The sequence below is a fragment of the Hippopotamus amphibius genome, chromosome 2 (genome assembly GCF_030028045.1).
Source record: "Hippopotamus amphibius kiboko isolate mHipAmp2 chromosome 2, mHipAmp2.hap2, whole genome shotgun sequence".
Taxonomy (NCBI): domain Eukaryota; kingdom Metazoa; phylum Chordata; class Mammalia; order Artiodactyla; family Hippopotamidae; genus Hippopotamus; species Hippopotamus amphibius.
This window is the reverse complement of record NC_080187.1, coordinates 654,100-671,671: the sequence shown is the minus strand read 5'-3', so window position 1 is coordinate 671,671 and position 17,572 is coordinate 654,100. Positions and strand designations below refer to the sequence as shown.

The following is a 17,572-nucleotide window of genomic DNA, read 5'->3' as shown; positions in this document are numbered from 1 at the left end:
AATGAGTCTGGAGCAGCGGGCCTGGGGCCGGCACTGGAACGCTGTCGGAGGCCGCTGGGGATTCCACGGGAGGCGGCCCTGGGCCGCAGCGGGGGAGACCACCCTGTGAGGCCTTGTTTGGGGATGAGCTTGGTGGGTGTCCACGTGCCCCCCAGGCCTCGAGACTCATGGGGTGAGTCCCCACCTTGCTCTGTGACCTGGGAGGAGTCACGGCCCAACGAATGGAAAAACTGGGTAAGACCTCAGAGCTGACCCTGGCTGATGCCCTCGGGGTCCTTCCGGGGGCCCGGGCTGCCGGAGCCTCTTGCTTTGGGCTTCCTGAGCCTGGTGGTGCGGCCGCTCTGCTTAGACCCGCGGCCCCTGCCACCTGGCCGGGAGCTCTCCACTGTGCAGGTGGGTGAGCCCAGGCCCCGTGCTCAGCCTGGCCGGGGCTGTGAGTGGGGGCGCTGCTGCTGTTGGGGGCCCCTCCCGTGCCGCGCTCATCCTGCGGGTACGTGTCCTGGGCCCAGCAAGGGGGCCTGGGATCGGGGGCTGCTGAACGGACCACCTTGAGGGTGGAGTCCCCGACCACCTCCGGCCCCCCGCCTCCCCAGCACCAGAGACAAGGCGTGGCTGGGAGGGAGGCCCAGCTGAGGCCGTCGTGGTCTCTGTCCATCCAGGCCCACGTTCACCTCTGGACAGGGACCCTTGGAGCAGTGAGGTGTGACCCTGAGCAGGGCCAGGATGCCCCCTTCCCCCACTGCCCACCGCTTTCTGGAACAGCACAGAGGGGAGGGCTCTTGGAGGACATGTCTGGGGCAAGGCCTCCTTCCGGTCACGTCTGTGGTTCTGTGTCTCTGCCAGGGCCCGGCCGTGCCCAGGGCTGTCCCCAGAAGGTGGTGGGTTCCCAGAGAAGCCCCAGCCCAGGTGGGCTGAGGCCCCCTGGCCAGGAGAAGAGCATCTGGAGCTCCGCTGGGCCCGGGAGCAGAGCCTGGGAGAAAAGTCCCATTGACACCCGCGGCAGGCATCAGGGCCGCAGACAAAGGGGCCCTGTGAGCTCAGTGTGGGAATGCGAGGCTGCCACTTCGGGTCATGAAATCATCAGCTCGGTGCCCCGGCAGGGACGGTGTGGCTGGCGTGGCCGCAGGAGCCTAGCCTGAGGTCGCTGCCCGCCCACCCTGGCTTCAGAGCGTGGGTCAGACAGGTGTAGCCCTGGCTACCCCCTGAGGACCACCCCTAACCTGCTGCTCGTCTGTGGGGCTGGGGTGATGGCCACCCGGTCCTCGGGGAGCCGGTGGAAGGCCCGTGGGTCCTGCTCCACGTGGCTGAGGGTGATTTTGCTTGGGGCTGCTCTGGTCCACACCCCAAGCCTGGAACTGCTCCGTTAAAGGTCAGGACAGGGAGAGGGGCACGTGGGGCGTGGGCTCCAGGAAGCACTTGCTCATGTCTGCTGCAGGACGCGTCCAAAAGGAGGACATCTGTTCTAAATGCCTTGCCGGGGGCTGCGGGGGGTATGAGTCTCACCCCCGCCAGGCCCTGTCCTGGAGCTAGGAGAAGGCCCCTCCCAGGTTCATGGTATTCCTTGGTGAAGTTGTCACTTCCACCAACAGGGAAGGGCTTCACTGGCTCTGAAGGAGAAGCCCACAACCGGGGCCTGGGGGGACAGACCCAACCCTGACTACAAGGCTGGACCCTCGTCCCCCATCCTCCTGGGAGCTGGCCCGGGGATGCCGCCCTAGAAGGCCATGGTGGGATGGAGTCCAGAGTTGGAGAGGGCTCCCTCCTCCCTCTGGGGACCCTCTTCCTTTAGAGGCTCAGAGCAGTGGGCAGTGGGGAACATTCTGGGACCCAGGCTGGGAAGGTCGGGGAGGGGCGGCCAGGGGAGGACACCGTGGAAGGGGCGCTGGCCAGAGCTGGGCTGAGGCCCGTGGCCACCTTAAAGCACTCGGCAGGGGAGGGAGGGTGAGCGGGCAGGCGGGCAGTGGGGGCGGGGCTTCCAGCTAATTCATTAAAATGTGTCGGGGAGCGTGGGAAAGAGGAGAGTGTTTCTTCCCAGCAGCCCAGACACCTGGTAGAAGGGCCGAGAGGATAGAGATCAAATAACAAACACTCAGCCCCGGGCCAGCGGCGGCCGGAGCGGAGGAAGGACGCCCGGGGCAGGAACTGCAGCAGACAATCGCTGCGGCCGCAGGCCTGGCACCGGGGCCACAGCCCACCCTGCTGGCCTGGCGTCTGACCCCTGGCCCAGAAATGGGCCTGAGGCGGTCACGGGGCGAGGAAGGCACTTCCTGATGGGTCAGGACCTGGGGTGGGGGCTGGGCCCTGGGATGGGCGAGCAGCGGGCACGAGAGCCCAGGAGGGTCCCCGGACAGACACAGCCAGTCTGGGCAGCAGAGGGGTGGGGAGGCAGGAAGGTCGGCTGGACGGGGGCAGGCGTGGCATGAGGACCAGGTCCCGACCAGCTGTCCTCTCCTCTCCCTAGAGGGCCGCGCAGGGCAGGAGGGCAGAGCGGGGCTGGGGCCGGACCTGCCTGGGGAGCCTGGGAGGACACGGCCTTGTCTCCCCGAGCCTGTCGTCCGGGCCTCTCCCTGGCTCCAGCCTCTGTCCGTCCGAGGCGGCTGCAGCCGCAGGGCCTCGGGTCAGAGCAGAGTCTCCAGGGTGCAGCTGGGCCGGGGAGCGGGGCCGGCACCCCCGGCTGCTTCCTCGTAGCCCTACGGGGGGACGCAGTGCTGCGGTCCCAGGACAGGACGTGGGGCCAGAGGTCCCGCTCCTGGAAGCAGCGCCCCAGCTGCAGAGGGTCCCTGACCCTGTGGGGCCCGCTCACCCTGGCACCTCTGCCTGACCCTCGGGCTCCGTGACCTCGGGGTGGAGGAAGGCCAGGGTGGCAGAGCTGGCCCTCGTGCACAGCCCGTGTGCCTGGGCTGGCCTTCCCGTCTCCATCTGTGGGGCGACACCCCGGCCCAGCGGGCCCCAGGGTTTCTGGGGGGCTGATTGGGTCTGGGCCTGGCACCCAGCGGGGGGCTGCGCCCCGGGGGCTCAGAGACCACGGCAACCCCTGGGGCGGTCAGGGACACAGGGACGGGGACAGAGGCTGGCGTGGTGCTGCCTGCGTCACGCTGTGCGCGTCGCCCCCTGGCCCCCCCGCAGAGGTGCCCCGCCCTGGCGAGAGGCAGCCCCCGCCCCTGCCCCCAGGCCCCGCCACCGAGGCTTCCGCCTGGACCTTCGGCCAAATCTGAGCTGGTTTCCGCTCTGGGCAGGAAGCGCAGGAAAGGGATGTGAGCCGGGTGGGGGCGCATTCCTGGGGGTGGGCCGGGAGGAGGCGGGCGAGGGCAAGACGCTGTCCGGGCCCAGGCCCGCCACCCGCGGGAGCCCCGGCCCGCGGCACCCTCCCCGTGCCCCGTGGGCCCCCTGGGGAGTCAGTACCAGGTCTGAGCCTTCGTCTCCTTGCGGGGGGCGGTCAGGAGCGCACGTGTGCTCGGGCCTCCAACGTGGCAACGTCTGCTGCTGCTTCTCACAAGAAGCCCCCAGCCCTGAACCCTGGTGCAGGAAGGCCCTGTGGGGTCGTGCCCTGGCCGGGCTGGGGCCTGCTCCCTAGGCAGGGCCCCAGATCCCCCATCCACGCTCACTGGAGTTTGAGGTCCTACGAGGGCCCTGAAGCCGGCCTGGCCGGGGCCCTTGGGGCCTGCTGGGGGGCAGGCAGGGAGCGTGTGCCAGAGAGGACGACAGGCACGGCCCCAGCGCAGGGGGCGGACCCAGCACACGCGGGCCCGGCCGCCTCGCCCCCACCCCTCCGGCCCCACTGAGCTCCCGCGGCCTCGGGGAGGCACGTCCGTCCAGGCCTCGGGCCTCCGCCCCGGCCACTGCCTCCCGCAGGCACGCCCTTCCCGCCTCCCGCGGGCCTCCGTGCTGAGCGCCGGGCAGTCCGTGGCTCAGGGGCCGAGTTCCTGACCACGTGGAAAGCTTCGTCCTCCCTGGACGCGGCGCGGGGCGGAGCGCCCGGGTGCGGAGCGCGCAGAGACCAGAGGAAGGCGGCCACGGCCCCCGCCCGTCCAGCTTTCCCACTTTATTGCCGACGGCCTGGGCCCCCGGGTGGTGCAGGCCGCGGGGCCTGGGCCCAGCCCTCAGGAGGGGCTGCCAGCTGGGCGGGGGGCTTGGCTCCGCTCACAGGAGGCGGGGGTACCTTCCAGAACCTCTCGGAAGTTCGTGGCAACTCGCCCCAGGTGGGAGCCCTCCCAGAAGACTTTGCCGCAGCCGGTGCAGCAGTAGAAATGCCGCAGCGCCGGCCTCCGCAGCACGCCCGCCGGGACCCCCGACAGCTGCAGCCGGGTGCCGTTGCCCAGCGTGGTCGGCGTGCGGGGCTGCAGGTCCGCCTCCTCCAGCCAGCGGCAGGGGGGGTCGTAGGCGCAGTCCCCCGGGGCCTCCTCCGGGGCTGAGCCTGGGCAGGGGAGGCAGCCACCCTGAGCCCCCGCCCGCAGGCACACGGGCCCCCCGCCCCACTCTCCCGGGTGGTTCCTCCCTCCGTTTCCCCAACCACCCCACCCCCTGCGTCTCCCACCCAGGGGCCTCTGGGTCACAGGTGACGGACCCTCTCTCTTCGCAGCCCTCCCTGATATGCCCCCCAGCCCCTAGGGCACAGGGACCGTCCTCTCAGAGTGCTTCCCTCTGCCCCGTCCTGGGGGGGTCCAGGTGCCAGGGCCCCTTGTGTCCTTGGTGGGTGGTCCCAGGGCTCACCTGTCTCCTGTTCCTCTTGGCTTTGTGTGGCCTCGTCACCTGCCAATGAAGGATATCAGGGTCTGTCCTAAGCACGGGCTGGCAGCCCCAGCGTCCATAGGGCACCTCGAAGTGCCCAGCCTCTCCCCCACCCCCAGCAGAGAGAGTAAAGGGCCGAGAAGCTTCGGTGCCAGCCCAGTACCCTCCCACGGGAACTCACACCTTGGGATGTTCTTGGGGCTCAAAGGTCCTTGGGAAACCTGTTCTGGGCGCAAGATTGGACGATTAGGGCACTCGGGGGCCTGAGCACTGGCGGGCAGGGTGGGGCGGGGCGGCCCATTGCTGACAGATGAGCCCACTGCCAAGGAGCGAGTTTCGCAACCAGCCAGCCACAGGGGCCCAAGGAACCGCTGGAGCTCACGGTGCAGGACAGACCCCGGGAGGCGGCCTCCTTCTGACCCTGCGAGAGGGCCCCACCCCGACAGAGGGCATGGTGCGATGACCAGGGACACGGCCAGCCCGGCAGCAACCAAGGGGCCAGTGCGGGATGGAGGTGGTGACCGCCAAGGAGCCCTGGCCAGCAGCTGGGAGAAGCGTCCCCCAGGCCCACTGACCCTCGTAATTTGCTCAGCAAACATTTCTCTGCAGATGGTTCCAGGCTAACCGCAGCTGGGTCTGAATGGACGAGGCCCCCACCCCAGCCCTGCCGCCTCCTTGGAGCCCAGTGAGGCCACGACCTCCATCTGGCCTCCCTGCCTCGCCAAGGCCCGTCTGGCTCCAGCTCTTACTCGCCAGCTCCCGGGGGTGCTGCCCAGGACAAGTAGGAGCCTCTGAGTGGGGTGGGGGGGCCTCGGAGGGGCGGGAGCCCGGCCCGTGCCGTCCCCCCCACCAGGCCTTAAGCGTGTCACGGCCATGCTGCGGAGAGCTGAGAGCTGCCCATCAGCACAGCTCACCCCTCCGTGGGTGGCCCCAAACCTCAGAGGGGGGCGGGAAGGACAGTGAGAGGACAGCACCTTGGAGGAGCACCAGCTGTGCAGAGGGGCCTGGAGGCACCCTGGCCTCAGGGCTGTCCCAGGATGCCCTTCTCTCCACCCTACCCCGCCCTCCACAGAGGGACACTGATGCTGGGCCCCCGAATCGGACCTGCCCTGGTGGGGAGGTCACCGGGGCTCACCCTCCTGCCTGTGCGCCCAGGCTCATCCCCGTTCAGCTTGCTACGCGGCGAGGCCGGCGATGCAAGCGCACGCGGGTGACCGCGTGTGCCCCCATGTGTGCACCGGCACAGTCCGGTGTGTGTGTGAGCGCACGTGTGAGCACACGTGTGCCAGTCAGCATGTGTCTCTTTGCACACAAGGTGTGTGTCTGTGTGCGTGTACTCCATGTGTGGGGCCGGGTGACTGAGCAGGGCCCACTGGAGAGAAAGTGGGGGACACTGTCCTGGGGGCCCTGGTGCCTAAGCTTCCTGGTCTCCTGGACCAGAGGCGTGCGCGCCGCGCTGGGGGAGCAGAGGCCCGGCCCTCATCCTGGCCTTCAATACTGTCTTCCCACCTCCAGCTCCCCACGCCGGCACCTCCCCGGCCACCCATAGGTGAGCCCGGGGAGCACCCGGCAGCTGAGCCACTGCCCACAGACCCCACACCCGAGCAGGGCACACTCACCTGTATGGCTGGGGTCCTCAGGGCAGCCGTTGAGCCACACAAGCTGCTTCATCATGGCCTTGGAGACCTTCAGATACTGGTCGCAGTTACAGGCCTAGGGACGGAGGAGGTGCTGAGGCTGCAGTAGATGCTCTCTGTCCCTCCACCCCCAGTCCTGTGTTCTTTGCAGCTCTGGGTCTGCCCAGGGAGTTTCACAGGGACAAATGACACCTCCCTTCCTCTCCTTGCAGAACCGTGGGGCACACCACCTCCTGGGAGCCCTCCCTGACTGCATGGGCTCCAAGTGGGCCCTGGGGCAGCCTCTTCTGATTTCTAAGATGCTAGAGGACTCTGCCATCACCCAGCTGTCCTCCCCAACTCCAGAGCCAAGCCTGGGCCCCCCAGGACGGCTCAACATTGGTGGGGGACGCAGGCCCAGCATCAAAGGGTCAAGGTGGGTGGCCCTGCAGCTGCTCTGACCCCTCAGCCCATTTGGGGGCAAGCCAGGGACACTTCAGTGTCCACGCTTCTCAGTGATGCCTGGTGCCTGTGCTGGTGCCTGCTGGGCACTGCATGTGTGAGGGGCAGGAACAAAGCCTCTTTTGCTTCCACGTAGAGTCCTGGTCTAGGACAGGCAGCGAGGAGCGCGGCTCAGCCCCACTGGCCTTACTGTCCCCAAGGCCGGAGCTTGTGGGGCCCAACGTGCCCTTCCAACGTGGTCACCCTGGGGCTGCTCTGTGACGGTCGCTGCCTGGCGAGGTGTCAGGTCTGGACATGTGATTCCCAGAGTGAGACAAGGACTGAGCAGGAGATTGGGAAGTTGAGGGGCGGGGAGCAGGCACCTGTGAGACCTGTCTCTCAGGTGGGTACCCATGGTACCTGCGGAGATGCTCGTGGACCTGTCGTGGGGGGGGGATGAGCCTGTCCACAGGGAGAAGGGGCCGTGGTCAGTGCTCAAGTGACCACTCCTGGCCCCCTCCTCACCTGGGAAGCCCTGTCCGCGCCCTGGAGAACAGAGCGCCTGGGGTGGGTAGTAGGCCGTGGCCACAGGCTCCTGCAGCCACAGCACAGGGGTGGGGGGGGGGGGGTCCTGCCCTGCCCCAACACGCCCTCTTACGAGGACGTCCATCTTGGAGCCTGTTTCACCTGTGGCCTCACTGCTCGGCCTCCAGCATCACAGCCGGGTGGCGGGAGCAGGTGCCAGAGGGCAGGGCCGTGTCTGCCGGCAGGCTGGGGGGCGAGGCTGACCCTCGGGCAGGACTCTCCCCTGGGCTTCTCTGGGGGGACCTCCCCCACCCCCGCAGCCAGACTGGGCTGGCCTTTGGCACAGGGAGACCGCTGTGGGCTTTGCCCTCCTGGTCGCAGGTCCAGGGGCTCCTGGGGCAGCCGTGTGGGCAGAGCCCCGGCTGCAGGTCAGGCCCGTGGTCACCCCAAGTCCAGCTGGGGAAGAAGCTGAGAAAAGGCGGGCCATCTAGCCTCCGGCTGCGGCCCTGGGCTGCCTGCCCCAGAGGCCCAGGCTCTCCCTGTCCAGGCCACCCGAGGGGACGGCACCAGCAGGTGTGGGACGCATGGCCTGTCTGCAGGGGGTCTGCCAGCCTTCCCAGGACCGGCGATGTGCACGCCTGGGAGGGGCCGCCAGCTCACGCTGAGTCATCGCACGCAGACAAACGCCCGGTGCTGTCCGCGAGGGCCCGGCCCCACCCTCGGGAAGCACCGGTGCTAGTTTTCCCACGGCCGCTGCCCACTGTCGGGCTTTGCTGTCACCCCGGCCCCCGCCCCCACCCCCGGCTGGAAAAGCCGGTTCTGGGCCACCCGCCCGCCCTCTGTCCCACGGTCCCCGTCTGTAGGAGGGCCTGGCGCCCAGGGCTTCCCCGTCCAGCTCCTGTCCACCCCATGGTCCAGCAGCCCTTGCCTGACCACCTGCTGCGGGTGGGCGGTGGCCACCCCTTGAGGGTGGCGTGACCCTGCCCTTGTGGGGCTCGGGGCTGAGCACACGCCCCGACTTGGGCTTGCTCCTCCCCGCCCCCCTGTGTTGAAGAAGGGGCTGAGCAGCTCGCTCAAGGTCACACACTGGCTGGCCGGGACCCCACACCCGACAGGGTCCTGACCCTGCCTGTCCCCGGCCAAGGAGGTGTGCACAGGTAGTGTCTGAGGCAGGCCCACTGCACACAGGGGGTGTGCAGACCCCAGCCCTGAACGCCAGCAGATCTGGACACACACCAGTGGGGGGCCGTGGGTGCCCTGGGCGGGTGAACAGGGTGGTCTTGCTGGCCCTGCCTGGTCTCCGCGCCGCCATCCAGCCTAGCAGCCTGAGGGCTGGGCGGGCCTCCACCCCCGGAGCCTGGTTGGGTGGGAGGGGCCAGGTGAGCTGGGGGCAGGAGGGGCTGGGAAGGTTCCTGGCTCCCCCGTCCCAAGGGTCCGCCTGCGTGCCTGGTTCCCACGGCTTCCGCGGCTGCTTGGAGCCGACACCCGCCGGGCCGCCCGACTCAGGGCACGACTGAGGACCGCCTCAGGCGGGGACACGCGTCCGGGGCGCGAGGCTGCCTCCCGGCGCTGGGCGGCCAGCGGGGACCGGCCCAGGGGACTCAGAGCCAGGTGAGCCAGGCCTGGTGGTCCGCCCCGCACAGCCCGTGCCCCCACCCTGGCCCAAGGAGGGCAGGAGAGGGCTGCCCTGGCCACGTCCCCGCGAGGCGCACCCAGTCCCTCGCTGGGCTTGGCGGGTGTGCGAGGCAGCACGCGCTGCTCCGCTGAGACTGTGGAGGGGGCGGCTGGAGGGCTGCGGGGTCGGTTCCCAGGTGCTGGGGCCACGCCCACAAGCAGGCCTGCTCTCAGCTCTGAGCCCAGGAATCCCAGCCACACCCGCCCACCCAGGGGCGTGACTGCCGCCGCCAGCAGAGCCAGAGCTGAGCAGAGGCCAGGTCGCGGGTCTGTCCTGAACTGTGTGTCCCCAGGCACGTCTGATCCCACCAGTCCTGGGTGCATACTTGCCGTGGTCTGTGGTGTCTTCTGTGCCACCAGGTAGTGCACGTCTGGTGCACCGGTGTCAGGGGTGCGGAGAGGGCTGTCACAGGCAGGCCTGGCCAGGGCCACAGAGTGTGGTGGGAGGGGCCTGCACACGCTCCTGCCCAGAGCCCACCGGCCCTCCCAGGGCTGAGAGCAGCACTGGCCCAAACTGCCTATAAACACCTTTGGGCCCCCATCAGTCCTGGGCCTCCCTGAGTGGGGGGCTGAGGGGCAGTGGGAGACGGGCCAGACTGGGGGCTGCCAGGGCACAGGGCGTGAGAGAGAGCCAGTGCTCCCAAGGGGGCAGGGCGGCAGGAAGTGGCCTTTCCAGGCTGGGAGGCTAGTGGAGGGACCCAGTTTTAAGGAGGTCTTGGGTGAGGCTCCCTGCCCGGCCAGCAGCCCGTCCGTGACCGTGCCCCCCCAGTCCCGCCGCAGGGAGGCTGGCCGCCTTGCGGATCCCCACAGCCCCTGCTCTCTCTGCTCTCGGGCCCACCATCCAGCGGGATGTAAGGTGCAGTCAGGGTGGTACCCAGGGCCCCGGAGACCCCACAGCCAGGGAGGAAGGGCGCTTGGGCTGAGCAGCTGTGACACGCTCTAAAGCAATGGCCCATTTCTTGCTCGTTTAGAGCAAATTTACAGCAAAGCATAAAAAAGCACCAGAAGAAAATAAACACGATCCCTGTACAGCCACCAGGTGAGAAAAGCCAGCATGGGGGTGGCGGGGTCTCGGGCACCTTCCCGCCACACCTCCACTCAGTGAGTGTCTCCCACTCGTGTCGCAGGAGTGGCCACGGTGGGTCTCAGCTGAGGGCGGCAGTGGCAGCTCCCAGGGCCCTGGGGCCCATGTGGTCCCTGCCAAGCACCGTCCCCCACTGTCCTCGCCTGAGGTTCTGAGAGGGTCCAGAGGCCTCGCTGGGCTGGCCTGTGCACCGCGACCCCCCCAGAGCTGCCCAACAAATGGTGCTGGGCGCAGGGACAAAGGGCTGGTATGAAAGACCCCTGGCCTGGGGGCGGGCCTGACACCTCGCAGACTGGCGGATGGAGGCCTGGAGGCCCGCGGAGGAAGCAATTAGGCGCCGCCCTGGGTCTGCTCCACACCTCACTCTCCCACGCTGTTCCGCAGCACTTTGAGGGGCCCTGGGCCATCTGCCCCCCAAGTGCCTCCCTCAAGACAAGCTGGCCTGGCCCACGAAGGCCCCGCCGGCCTCAGCCCTGGGCTGGGGGCTGGGAGCACTGTGGCCCCTCTGGTCACAGCTGAGAGCCCAGGCACTTGCGGGGTGGGCCCCTTCCCCCACACCCGCCAGCCAGGGGCACATGCTGGGGCAGTGGGGCCAGGCCCAAGGCCCCCAGGGAGGTGTGTCATTGATCTGCGGTCTGCCTGGGAAGGTTTAAAGTCCCAGCCAATGCTCTTCCGACCGGTGAAGCAGGCTAGCGACCCCCTGCCCCACTGCTGGAGACCTAGCATGGCAGCCCTGCAGAGGCCTGCCCTGTGCCCGCCCTGCCCCCCCAGCCCAGGAAGGTCAGTTCCCACAGGCCCGGCCCTTCCCCCACTAGGCCATGGCCCGTCCCCTTTGTGGGGCCGGGACAATGTCTCCGCAGAGCAGGGATGGGCCTCTGGTGCTGTCGGCACCCTGGGGGCTCAGGGACCACGGGTGCTGGGGCCTGCAGTGTGCGAGAGACCCCAACAGAGCCAAGCCTGGGCACCTCCGTGTGGACTGGCACCCCAAAGGCACGTGTCTCAGAAGCACCAGCCTCAGAGTGGCTGAGTGTGTCCCAGTGTGAGCGTGAGTCAGGGGTGTGAACATGGAGCTCGTGTGACCAGGTGTGTCACGGGAGGACACAGCGAGCGGATGTGCCTTTGCGTGCTCGCCCAGCAGCCCCCAGTGCACGCACGGGATCCGGAGGTGTGTCCCTGGGGTGGGAGGAGTCCTGACTGGGAGACGCCCTCTCTCCAAGCAGATGGGGAGGGGACAGTGGCATCGGGAACAATGGGAGGAAAGTCCCATCTTAGTGCTCCGGGCAGAAAGGGAAGCATAGTGTCTGAGATGTTGCCTGGGCGACACAGGGTCTGACTGAGGGGTACTGCCAGCCAGGGACACAGGGGAGGCTCTGAGTCCCATCAGGGTCTCCGGGGCTGGCAGACCTGCGCCCTGGGAAGTGGTCATTCCCTGCCCAGTGTGCCTTGATCCTCTCAAGCCCTCACCCCTCTCCTCTTCCAACCGTGCCAGCCACAGCCCAGGGCCCACTGAGGACCCGGACGTGCAGACACCCCTGTGTGGGGACAACCGGGCTGACCTAAGCCCAGGTTAGGCCATCTAAGGCCTGTCAGGATGAGACCCTACATCCAGCTCACTTGGATGGGCTGGGGCCGATGTCCACGGAGGGAGATGGAGGGGTGTGAGCCACAGGGCCTGGACAGGTGGCCAAGTTCTCCCCTCCCCCCTGCATCCTGGACTCTGACCTGGGACAGTCACAGTCCCCTCCAGGGGGGCCAGGGAGAACATGGACTAATATGTGGATTTCAGATAAAGTGTGGGATTCTGCTCTGAAGTTCACAGTTATCAGGGGTCTGCCCTTTCAGTTCCCAAGTCCAGCCTCCAGCCTTCCTAGGCTCTTAAGATGAACAGAGACAGTGAGAGAGAGCTGCACGGGAGGCCCGGAGCCTGCTCCCAAGGCAGGAAGACCCCAACGCGGGGCACTGCTCACTGTGCCCGGGCACAGGCGGGCACGGCCAGGCCCCCCAGGTCTCTCCATGAGGAGAGGGTGGGCAGCCACACACCCTGGGTTAAATCACACAGAATCCGGGCCGGAGAATGCCCTCTGGACTCAGGCCCGGGGCGGGCTCCCTACCCTCTCCGGCCCCCACAGCTGACCTCCCCCAGGCGGTACATCCTCCTTGACCCCCACCCCTGGCAAGCCCCTGAGCATCACACAGCCCCCTCCCCGTGGCCCCCAGTTGTCCCCACTAGGCGGTATCCTCCCCCCGCCCATCGCCAGGGCCCCGGCACCCTCCCAGGCGGCAGGGACGCCTCCCCTGTGGCCCCCCAGCAACCCACCCGGGGCACATGACGCCCCTCCCTCGAGCACACCCCCCGGGCGGCACGCAGCCCCCTCCCAGGGGCCCCCCAGCCCCCCTCGCCGGCCATGCCCCGCCCCCGCCCCCGCCCCGGGGCTCCCGGGCACCCCCAGCGCGGCAGGCGCGGGCCGTTCCCAGACGGGGGAGGGGCGCGGGCCGTGAGAACCGCCGGCGGCGGGCGCGTGGGAAAGCGGGGGGAGGGGCGGCGCGGGGGGCGGGGCGCGCCTGGGAACGGCCCCCGCCCCCGCCGGCCTTTGAAAGGGCCACTCAGGGCGCCCGGCCCGGATTCAAAAGCAAACGGCCGCCCGCCCGCCCGCCTTCCCGCGCCGGCGGGGCGAGGGGGCGAGGACCCCGGCCGCCCGGGGTGTCCCCCGCCCGCAGCAGGCGGCCGCGCCCTCAGACGGCAGCGGGCAGCGCGGGAGCCGCCATCCGCTCGCGCCGGGCCCGCACCGGGGGCCGGGGGCCGGGGGCCGGGGGCCCGCCCCTGCCCAGCGCTCTCAGCCCGAGGAGGGAGGCGCTCCAAAGGGGGGCGGTATTCCCGGAACTGGGCTGGGGACCGGGAGGACTTCCTGGAGGAAGTGACATCTCAGCTGGAGCTTGGCAGGCCTGGCAGAGTGGGTGCTCAGGTGCTGCAGGAACTGAGGTGTGACTCGGGGTCCAGTGAGGTCAGGAAGGGCTGCTGTGGACAGCAGGCCGGCACGCGTGGGGGGGCTGGCAGTGTGGATGGGTGGGCGAGGGGCTGAGGGCAGGGACCCCCTGGCCCTCCCTTTCCTGCCCCCTCCCAGGGCCACTGAATCCGGCCAAGCAGGAGAGGGCCTCCCTTCCACCACCACCTGTGCCTTGTGAAGGGCATTTGCCAAGATGGGGGGAGGAAGAAGCAGTCCATGCCCAGCCCAGCCCCCCCACTTCCTAGAGGGGCCCCCACCATGCACCCTCCCCGCCCACTCCCCCACCTCCAGGGAGGAGAGCAGGGCTCCTTCTCCTGAGGCCCCTCCCTGTCCCTGGCTGGCTGGGGGTACACCCAACACCCCCCCCCCCCCCCCCGCGGTCAAGGCCCCACCAGCCATGCTGCTCCCCTGTGGACACCCTGTCTCCCTTTGGAGACCTCCGGGGTCCACGCTTGTCCCAGGTGTATCCAACAATGGGCTCGCAGCAGGGCTCCACCCACAGTGGCCCTGCTCAGGGTGGCAGGTGGGCAGAGAGTGGGGCTGCCTGGGAGGGGCTGGGAAGGGGGTGCCCCCCACACCCCAGGCGGTCTAACTCTGTGCGGCTGGGGAGGGGAAGGTGGCCAGGTGGGAGAGGGGGTGACATACGCCTGCTCCTGCTGCCTGCCCACCCGCTGGGCACCCTGCTGCACTGGCCATCTATCCAAAGGTCCCTGCCCTGTTAGGACACAGATGAGGCGGTCCCTGCCCGGCAGGCCCTACTCTGTCACCCCGAGGACCCTCCCCAGACCCAATTCATGGCTGTCTGTGGCCGCCTCTGTCTCAGCCCCGAGGCTGGTGTGCCTGCTCGGCTCCATCCAGGGCTGGGGGCACAGCAGGTCTGCAGAAGTCAGGCCTGCTGTCCTGGCCTGGCCCTTGGCTTTGGGGCTGGCAGGTGCGCCAAAGGAAGAAGAGGCCACCTCCCCTGCCAGATGCCAGCCAGGCACCTGGGCCCGGCCATCCCTGCACCGACCCCAGCAGCAGGGGTGGGGGGGGGTGAGGGGGCAGGGGGTGCTCTCCTGGAAGGGCTGCTCGGTTTCTGCGAGAGCAGCTGCGGGCAGTGTGCACACACCCAGGCAGGGCTGCTGCCAACAAAACTTCATCTCCGCACCCTGAAGTCTGCACTTCATGTGATCTAGCTCGTGGGCTGTGGTGTCTGACATCTGGGCGGGGGGGGAGGCCTCCCGCTCTTCCGCCAGCCCCAGCCCTCACCCACCCCGCGGGCCTGGCTGGCATCGCGTGCCCCTCACCCTGTGGAAGGCAGGTCATCAGCGCCCCGCCCGCCCTCCCCGTTTCTTTCGAGCCCACTGAGCGGCGGGTTTAGAGCTGGCCAGTGGCTCCCGCTGGCTCTGGGACTGGGGCTCAGGGAGTGGCTGATGTGGGCCGGGGGGCGCGGAGCAGAGGGATGGGAAACCCCAGCCTTCATGTTTTGGGTGTCAGGTGTCCTCTTGCTGCCCAAGGTGTCTTACTGACCTCAGGCCCGAGAGGACAGAGCCGCGGGTGTGCACACAGGCTCTGCCCCTTCCTCCAGCTCCCAGAGGCTCGGCCTCCTCGCCCAGCACCAGCTCCCCCTCAGGCCCATGTCACACCAGCCTGGCTTGGGGCCAGCGTCTTGGCCGTGGCTGTGGACTGTCCCCTCCGGCGCACGTGTCTGTGCACCCGTGTGCCCGCCGTCCTGCCCTGCACCGTCGCCTGTCTGGGCTACCCGCCTGTCCTCTGTCGGGTGAGTCCATGCCCTCTACGTTCTGACTTCAAGCATGTCGGCCCTTTCACAAAGTGAACATCCATCAGCATCCAGGAAGCACATTCTGGGGGGGTCCCAGACTGCGGGTGGGAGCACCTCTTAGACGCACACAGTGCGGACCACGGTCCAGAGGAGTACAGCCCTGACCGCCTGGTCCCAGGGCACCCTCCCCACAGACAGACACAAAAGGAGCAAGGAGCTGGGTGCCTGGGTGGGCACCTGGCATAAGCTGGGCTGGGGACTTGCACACCTGACCTCCCTGGGCGCTGACCAGCAGGTCCCCCGGCCCAGACCACTCCCAGGGCCTCATCACACATCTCGGGTGACACGGGGCCCCTGGCGGCCCCGCGGGAGGAGGGGCAGGTGCGGTGCAGACTGCCAGACGGCCGGTGTGCAGGGCAGCCCTGCGTTAGCGCACGGCTGTGGTGTGCTGTGGTGTGCTGTCACGCCAGCCCAGGATCCTTGCTAAAGAAGCGGGCCACGAGAGCGGGCATCTCCAGGCCAGTGGGGTCTAGGTCCTCAGTTCCCCCAAGAGGCATCTGGTGGGAACCAAGGCCGGGCTCTGGATGAGACCCAGCGCTTTTCTGGAAGGGGAGGGGCGGGACAGAGAGGGAGGCCCTGCAGGCCGTGGGGAGGGCCTTGCAGGGTGATCACTGGGCCCACCCCTCTGTCACCTCCAGGGGCTGTGCTGAGCTTGCCGATGGGGCCGTCGCCCCAGAGGGCCTCCTGAGCCTGGGGGCATGCTGGGCCCTGACCCGGGACGAAACCTGTCTGGTAGCTCCCACCACCCTGGAGGCCTGTGACAGGCCCCGCCCGAGGCCTCAGGAGCCAGCGGCCCAGGGTCTCTGCCTGCGCAGGGTGGGGGCCACCCCTCCTGCAGCCTTTGTGCCTGCGTGACCCTGGGGGCACCGCGTGTGGGAACGGGGCTGGGGGCCGCAGAGCACAAAGGCCGGGGAGGGGCAGGTCAGTGGCCACTGCGCCTCTGCCTGTCTGCTCCTACGTCTGCAGTCGGCCATCAGGGCAGCGGCACGGTCTCTGTACCCGGGACAGGCTGGGCACGGGTGCCCCGCTGGCCCCTGGGCTCTGGGGCCCCCACCGCCGCAGGCCCCCGAGCTGCGGGTGTGGGCACTGGGGCGCCGCGGCCCGGGGGCCCCCTCGCACGCCCAGGCCCCGGGGCCTACCGCGCACACCCGCTCCCGTGCCAGCTCCTTCTCCCTCTCAGGCCCCCGCCCAGCCCTGGACCTCCGGGGCCTGCGGACCTGTCCCTGAGGCCTCGCCTCCCGGAAGTGCAAGCTCGTCCCCCCAGCTCCTCCCCTCCTGGGGACCCCTGAGCTGGCTCTGCTGAGAGCTCCCCGAGGGGGGTGACTGTCGTCCTGCAGTGGCCCCCCCCTTCCAGGGGCCGCCGTCACTGACCCCCCAGGACACCCCTCGCAGGGGCCACGGCTCACTCCCCACCACAGCAGAGGGGCCGGAGGGACAGCAAAACAGACGTTATGCCCAGCCACGCCTGAGTTCCTGCTTGGGGTTTTTTTTAACTCAATTTTCTTTGCTGAGGTCCTTTCCCATGGTGGACGGCACTGGGGATGTCCCCTTGGCGGACACCCCTGACGCACAATCCCAGGCCCCCGTCGCCAGCTTCGGGGGCCACGACCCTGCCCTCTATGAGAGACCCACTGCCCCTCGCCCCCTGGGCGCTGGGGTGGGCAGCCGGGCCCCTCCCTGCTGACAGGGACTCCTGCGGGAGGCCGGGCACACGGCCCCTCCACCCTCACTCGCACCCGATGCACAGCCCCGAGGGCGGCTGGGCCGGCTCTGGGAACGACTTGTGTGTCAAGTGGGTTTTCCCTCTGGGAACGGCACCAAAATAGCAGAAGGAAGAAAAAGAAAATGGAAACTCAGCCTGGTGGTGGGAGCTCTCCAGGGAGGCGACCAGCTCGGCCTGGGCAGGGGCAGCGGAGGCTCTGAGCCAGCGTCCAGGGTGCTGGGGCCCTCAGGGGCGCAGGACAGGACCCTGCCGGCCGAGCACAGCATGGAGGTGCTCCCTGGGTCAGTCCTAAGCGTGCTACTCCCTGCTGGCCAGTGGCCAGTGCCCTTTGATGTCCAGATGGGCTCAGGAGCCACCCTCGCTCTGGCCGTGGCCTCTCAGGGCAGAGCAGGGTCTGCAGGCGCGCGGAGCTGCTGGTCACCGCGCCTCAGCCCCTCACCTCAGGGCATCCGTGCAGCCCCTTTCCTGGGCTTCTTGGTGTCCACCTGCGGGAGGGCCGCTGGTCCCCCTGGGCCGGCCCTGAGGACAGCACTGCTCTGGCACCGGACAGGCAGTAGGGGCTGCCAGTGTGCAGGGCCGAGCGGGCGGCCATTCCCGGACGCTGCGCGCGCTGAGCTCCTGGGGTGAGGCCGGGAGCACGGTGGCCGAGGGGCTCTGGGCAGAGGCGGGGGAGCACGGCCTGAGGAGCACGGCCCGAGGCACCCGGCCCTGGTGCAGACACAGCTGCAAGCCGACGGTGAGCCTCCTCTACTCATCTTGACCGGGTCTGCGGCCTGAGAACCACGGTGAGAACGAGTCCACTCACCCAGAGCCAGCTGGACCCTCCCACCCCGTCCCAGATGCTTCTGTGGTGAGCAAGGCTGGTGCAGGTTCAGAAACCCTGCTTCTCAGGGGCCCCTGCTCTCCCGCCTGGCCCTGCCATGCCGGCCTTCTGGGGTCCTTGTGTACAGGTGC

At 68.9% G+C, this 17,572-nt stretch overlaps 1 protein-coding gene across 3 annotated transcripts in view; it reads right to left on the bottom strand.

Moving 5' to 3' along the window:
* Positions 1 to 3,392: 3,392 nt before the first annotated feature.
* The window catches only part of EXD3 (exonuclease 3'-5' domain containing 3), a 76,579-nt gene continuing 62,399 nt past the window's right edge, over positions 3,393 to 17,572 (bottom strand). The window contains exons 20-22 of one of the 3 annotated variants that reach the window (XM_057721110.1): positions 6,348 to 6,441; positions 4,711 to 4,749; positions 3,393 to 4,414 (exon numbers count right to left, since the gene is read on the bottom strand). In XM_057721110.1, coding sequence (XP_057577093.1) covers positions 4,101 to 4,414; positions 4,711 to 4,749; positions 6,348 to 6,441 — 447 coding nt within the window. In that variant the 3' untranslated portion in view covers positions 3,393 to 4,100. The remainder of the gene's footprint in view (positions 4,415 to 4,710; positions 4,750 to 6,347; positions 6,442 to 17,572) is intronic. The other 2 variants (XM_057721112.1, XM_057721109.1) reach the window with 2 other exon arrangements.